The sequence below is a fragment of the Zalophus californianus genome, chromosome 1 (genome assembly GCF_009762305.2).
Source record: "Zalophus californianus isolate mZalCal1 chromosome 1, mZalCal1.pri.v2, whole genome shotgun sequence".
In the NCBI taxonomy this organism is placed as follows: domain Eukaryota; kingdom Metazoa; phylum Chordata; class Mammalia; order Carnivora; family Otariidae; genus Zalophus; species Zalophus californianus.
Window position 1 is genome coordinate 35,858,508 of NC_045595.1, and position 6,630 is coordinate 35,865,137.

At 38.6% G+C, this 6,630-nt stretch overlaps 1 protein-coding gene across 3 annotated transcripts in view; it reads left to right on the forward strand.

Moving 5' to 3' along the window:
* Window positions 1-5,735, forward strand: part of TAFA1 (TAFA chemokine like family member 1) — a 511,550-nt gene extending 505,815 nt beyond the window's left edge. For 2 of the 3 annotated variants that reach the window (XM_027587898.2, XM_027587897.2), the window contains exon 5: window positions 1,580-5,735. In XM_027587898.2, the coding sequence (XP_027443699.1) occupies window positions 1,580-1,597 (18 nt within the window). In that variant the 3' untranslated portion in view covers window positions 1,598-5,735. The remainder of the gene's footprint in view (window positions 1-1,579) is intronic. The other variant, XM_027587896.2, reaches the window with a different exon arrangement.
* The last annotated feature ends 895 nt before the right edge of the window (window positions 5,736-6,630 follow it).

Consider the following 6,630-nt stretch of genomic DNA (forward strand, 5'->3'; position numbering starts at 1 on the left):
ATCTCCATCCATTCTCCTCAGCCAATACTTTTTATATTAGAGAAGTGTAAAGTACCAGCTTTGACATATCCCAGCTTTATCATTCAAAATTCACTTGAAATTTCCACCTGGTCTGAAGTGTTATGAAAGCCTTTACAATCCTGATGTCCAGACCATTTTGCATGAACTACCTTTAAGAGAGAAGGGTAGGAAGGTGGGGCGGTGCAGGGGGAGGTGGATTTGGAAATGGCAAGAAGGAAAAATAAATCAATTTATGCTGTTACAATTGCCCCCGGGTTAGAGTGAACTCATTCATTTCTTTAACCAACAAATATATTTAAGCCTCTTCTATCTAAAGTGAGTGTATTAAGGTTTTAGGGATGTGATGGTAGATACGACCCATCTCCTGTTCTTCCGTGAAGGGTAGGGCCTAAGGTTGGGGGGGTGCCGTGGGGGTGAGAATGGCAAGTCGATAAAAAGGCAATTCCAATTCAGTGTTGTAAATGTCACTTTCTCCCTCCTTTTGATGAAGAAGAAGACAGTGGAAACAGAAGGTGATAAACACTACTAGAATGTAGGAAACCAAAGTTTGGAAGAATCTGTTATTCATATGGAGAGGATAAAAAAATAAATGTGTGAAGATTTCTCATACATGCTGCCCTGGGTGCAACCAACTTTTGAAAGCAAACTTTAATTACTGTTCCCACCCAACTCTGAAACCTTTTCATGGACTCCACGCCTGGACTCAGAACACTCAATTCCTAAGACTATAAAGAACTAAGAGATGATGAAGAAAAATGCCTATGTCCTAGAACTCTAAAGTAGAATCTTCAACTCTCTTAGAATCATCATTTCTGCCCCAAACCAGTGACTTTCCATGCATGCATCCTTTTGAACATTAGAGTCGTTGGGACCATATTCAAATATATTAAATTGTACCAGTAGTGGTGGGAGTATGCTCTTGGTTGCCCTTGAGTACTATGTCACTGGGAGGAAGAGTTCCTCATCCTGCAAGGGTCTCCTATGTTCCTAAGAAAATGTGTTCTAATCTTGGCAGTGACTTCTTTACCTGATGCCACCCCTTTACATGTTACAGCAGGCCAACTTGACGAGGCCGTGGAATGACCTACTCAGTTCAAATTCTCATCAAACAGACACTGGACTAACTACATACTCTGAAGGGCCCAGTGCAAGAATAAAAACACAGGCCTCTTGTTCAAAAATTAGTAATAATTTCAAGACTGCAATAGCAGGTCATTAAATGAAGTGTGGGCCACTGTTCAGCACAGGGCTCTGTGCAACTGTATAGGGTCATGTGTCCATGAAGCCAGTCATGGTTATTCATTGCTCCCAGAGTCTATCTCCTCAGCTGTGGCAAAATAAAAGTAATGAATTGATAAAAAATACAATGGCCTGTCAGTGTGCTTTTTGATCACCATTTGAGAACTACGGCTCTAGATTAACATTTTTGGCTTCAGAATACTTGAAAGAAGCAACATACTATAAATTCAAGATGTCCTCATTTTCTGCCTATTCACCTTTCTCTATGCCTTCATTTTGTTCTTTTCTCCCTGAAATTTCTTTCTTTCTTTGGTTTCAGATTCACCCAAGAACCTAATGGAAGCATTTGTCATAGTAGCAAAGGAAAACCACCTCTGCGGAAAATATATTTTAAGAATTTAAAACATCTTACACATTACAAGCCAAATGGATTTCTTATTTGCACTTTGACTGGTTACCAGATAATCACAGTGCTTTCACTGTGTGTCACAAAGTATCCTATAGTGAGAAGACCCCACGCTTTTGGCAGCACCATGGAAAGTGGGTTTAAAAAAAAAAAAAACGGTTTTCTCAATGAAAATTTTTGGGATTACGAAGAACGATCAACTATCTTCTAATTTGGATCTACAGTTACTTTGTACCATTTTAAATATATGTATATATATAATATTTTGAAATATTATATATTCTCTTCAAGAAATGAACAATGCCACAGTTTGAGGTGGCTGGTGTACCTCTTTGAGTTTGGATGTTTTGTTTTGTTTTGTCGCAGTTTCTTTTTTTACCGGCAAGGAAGAAGACACGTGCCCCTTTTGAAACTTCAACATGGCACTCACACTGGAAGGCTAGCTACAGGTGGACTTCTGGAATCTGAGGCATCCTAACAATACTGAATCGAGAGCTTCCTTCCGTTTCTACCAGATGGCCCAAGGAAGCACATCGTCTGTTTTATTGCTTTCTACCCGTGCAATATTAGCATGCAAGCCTGGCTTACATAACCATACTTTATATTCAACTGATATATAATAACCATTCTAACCTCTTCCAGGAAAGTATTTTTAGAACTACTAGCTTTTCCACAGATAAGACAATGAGGATTCTTGAGGGAGCTACTCCACCATGCTATTAAGACTCTGGCAAAATCATGGTAGAAGACGGATCCCTGTGTTAATAAGTTCTGTAAATACAACGTCTTAAGGCTTGGTATAGCTGTGCTAGACTGCAGAAATATCCTCCGATTAAATCCAAAGCCTGGCATCATTAAGTACATAGTGCTGTAGCCACAAGTTTTATCATGGTACCTCTTTCTATGTTTGATTTGCTTTTTCCACGAGTATTCAGGTCTCTTCTGAATCTGAAGATTCAGGAAGACCATTAAAGGAATTAGGTTTCAGAATGATCTCTGTGACCAAATGCTGGCCAGCCCTATTAAAGTGGTAGATAACTTCTTTCTACACCTACTTGTTGTCTTTATTTGCCATGTATTTGCCCTGAGTCAGCTTTAGCCAAATCCAGAGAACAGCCTGCTTAGAGACTTGTAGTCGGCTGGGATTTTTTTCCATGAGGTCTTTGCTGCCATCCCAGCCAGTATTTCTAATCCCAGTATTTTGAAAATCAGAAATTCATTACTATAACTGCTGTGTTCTTAACCCACAAGATGAAATGTCAAATCCCATTATTGGGTTTCTGTACTGGTCACTTGGATGAGACATATGGGGCTCACTTCTCCAAAAAGAAACTTCTGTCCAACTTCTCTTTTTAAAAGTTACTCAGATGATGATTGTAGGAAAGAAATATCTATTATCTACCTGGGATAGCATAATAATACTATACATTCCTGTTACTTAACCTAGCATATTTCAAGTATATCTGTTTTTTCTCCAAAGCCTTCTCTCTAGAATACATGTTGTTAGGGCCTCTTATTATATCACCAGCACAAGTGGTCCCCTAGTGTGGATTTTTAAAGTTAAACCTCAGGTAAAATCCAGAGGTTCCTTCATGTCTACCAATATAGCGTGAAGTCTGATTGAATATGTAAATACTCTAATCAGATAGATTGATTCTGTATCTCAAATGCCTATAAAAAGCATCCAGAAATGTAAATGGAATCCTAATTGCAAAATCTAGCCTTTCCAAATACTTTCACAAATATTTGCCAGAAGATAGCATAAAATTCATACAACCAAATCAGAACCCCTTGAATTTATGGTCCATATTCATGTACCAAGTAATACATTAGCAACTGACTTTCGCCTGTAAACTTCAGAGTAAAACCTGAAATCATGAATGCAAAGAATTATCTGGAATAGTACTTCCCAAAATGGGGAGGAAAAAACCTCCATAATCAAATACATTGGGAGAAAGTTTTTAAATAAAATAAAACAGAAATATTTACTGAGGAAATTTTCAGAGCCTTTAATACACCAGAAGTGATGTATGTCTTCAAGAAAGACTAAAACATGGGTTGCCAAGTAAAGAACTTCCAGAATCCAGACATGTAAGGTGGTTACTTGACAAATGGACAGTACATCCTTGACTAATGAGAAACTGCAAGAAATTATTTCTGTATGAGGACATACTCGCTGCCTTGTCACATCTTCAGTTTTTTCCAATAGAACCAGAAATCTGGATTTTTGTATAAAATCTCCTAACATTCTTAAATAAGGTTAACTAATATGAGATGTTTGTCATTAAAAATTCTACAAGCATTATTATTGCCCCCAAGTTCCCTGATCATGTGGCTTTTATTAGGAGATGAATGTTTCCTGGAATACGCTTTTAAAAAAAAGCGTTGGTCCTAAATGAAAATCCAATGGGAAGAAAAACGAATATTCTCTTTTCTATGGACTCATGCATACAGACCCTTCTCACAATTTACGATATGTGGGGCTCACAGCTTCTCCTGTTCTGTAACCAGAGACTGTAAGTCAATGAAAGAGTTAGTCTAGAGGCCCAGGTCTGTCAGTTCATTTCCTAGTGATCACTTCATGCAATAACCTCCCTTGGAAAGACCTAGAAGAAGAGAGAAGGGGGGGAAAGACCACATCAGAATCAGGCAACCATCCAATAAAACAGTGCAAATATTTGTAAATGTCATCAAATTCAATTTGGATTTATCAAGGCCCTTATACAAATGTGTGAACCATCAAGTTGTACTTAAATTGGACCCACCCCAGTTAGGGGGACTCAGTAGCTATCTCGTGCCTACATCTATTGTTTAAAAACTTTTATCATGTATTGCTGGTAATAAAGAGCTTGGTGTGGTATGACTAATAATGATTTTTGAGCTTGTACATCAGGTGTGATAAATAATGTCCTAACATAATTAGAGCAAATGGAAAGGCCCTCATCCAGAACCCATTTCTGGGTAAAAAGGAAAATATGGCTCATTTCATAAGACAGATTTTGGAGTTAGGTAAAGCTTATTTCTTGACTTTTTGGTATGTGTGATTAGATTTATCTATTAATGGATTTGGTAAGTATTTCCAAATACTTACTAGTAGGCTTTTCTCTGTTATCGAATGATGAAGCATGTTTTCACCAACACACAATTCAACATCATTTTCTGATCAAACCCAGTGTAACTTTCACAAAGCAATGGTTTTATATAGGGCAGTATATTATGCCACCTTGACATTGTCCCTGATGTAAGTTATGAAGGGTATAAAAATTGTTTATATGAGGAGATCCACACATTCCTCACCTCCGTAGGATATGCACTCCAGCCTGGAAGGTTAAATGGCATATCATAATATGAGTTTTTCTTTTAATTAAGCTTGACACTTCCATTTCAAAATCTATTAAGGTTTACCTGAAAAATAAGAGAACCATTTTCCTTTTCATGAGCTGTCTGCTTTCCAAATAAAAGATTTAGTGTCTAGTAAATTCTAGGGCTCAAGCCACCTCCATCTAGTGAATAAATAGAAGAAAACAAGATATAAGACGTACTAAGAAAAGTGAGGGCTCAGGACTAGTGACAACAGTGGTAGAATTGGATGGCCTAGTGCCCACGGGCATCATGCAAAGTGATAAAATAGAATCATGTTCACACTTCATAGTAAATTAAATAGAAAACCATTAATTGCATGTGCATGCACACACACACATATTTCCTGTTAAAGATTTAAAATTTTTGGGTTGAATAGGTGGGGGTTTTTTCCTCGTAAAGCTCTCAGGGACCTATCAGGAGATGTGGTGGCATGCACTCACATCATTGGTCTGCAAGTGGCTCTCATTTATTTATTTATTCATTATTTAGTTTGCTTCACTTTTTCCCAGGTGTTAAGCTCTCATTTATTTGTTTTGGCAGCTAGATGCATTATTTAAAAAATAATAATAATTATCAATCATGAAAGCCAAGACCCCAGCCATAACTGACTGTATTTATAGACCAGGCAGTGTATATGCAGCCCTAATTCCCACCTGTTCAGAGAAGCTGTTACCCAAGAGTAGACTCACATGCACGTGCTGAGGAAAATCTGGGGCCAGATTTGCCTTAAGACAGTGGCTGTCGGGAGTCTGAGTGGCTCAGTCTGTTAAACGTCAGCTTTCAGCTCATGTCTGCCTTCAGCTGAGGTCATGATTCCAGGATCCTAGGATCGAGTCCCATATCAGGCCCCCAGTGAGTAACCTGCTTCTCCCTCTCCCTCCTCCCCTCCTCCCCTGCTCCCCCGTTTTTATGTGCTCTCTCTCAAATACATAAATAAAATCTTAAAAAAAAAAAAAAAAAAGACAGTGGTTGTCAACCATTTAGCCATGGTACATGGATGTGTGGCCATACATCATGGAGTATGGAAGTGACTCCTTACTATTAATCAAGTCTGCAAATACATCTTAAAAGGAATCATAATTGGCTTAAGGGTAGTTCTCAAACAAGGCCTAAGAGGCTTAAGGCACTAGCCAGGTAACACTAGTTAGTTAACCAGGGTCACATGTGAAAGCCGAGGCACACAGTGTTGAGGCTGGAGACCTGACACTACAGGGTTCTAGCAGCCAGCATTTGGTCCCAGACTTAGGGAGCCAGGGTGGCCCAGTTCTTCTGTTTTGTTGTTGTTGTTATTCTTGTTGTTGTTTTGGGAAAATCCAGAAACTTAGAGGCTTGTATGAATTCTCCAACCCATTGAATTTTCATTAAAAGAAAAGGACTCTGTTCTGTCCATGAAATACTAGTTTACAAGTCTGGCCTAAAATTACATTATTCTCATGGATTTGCATCCTTGTGCCCATCCTCCGGTGGTAGAAAAAGCAATGGAGTCAGAGCTTATTTGAAGTTCATTGCACTTAACCTGCAGATTGTCTTACTTTTCCACTGAGAATACTGTGGGGTGCAGCAACAGACCTCAATTGTCCTCGATTGGGGACACTTGCCAC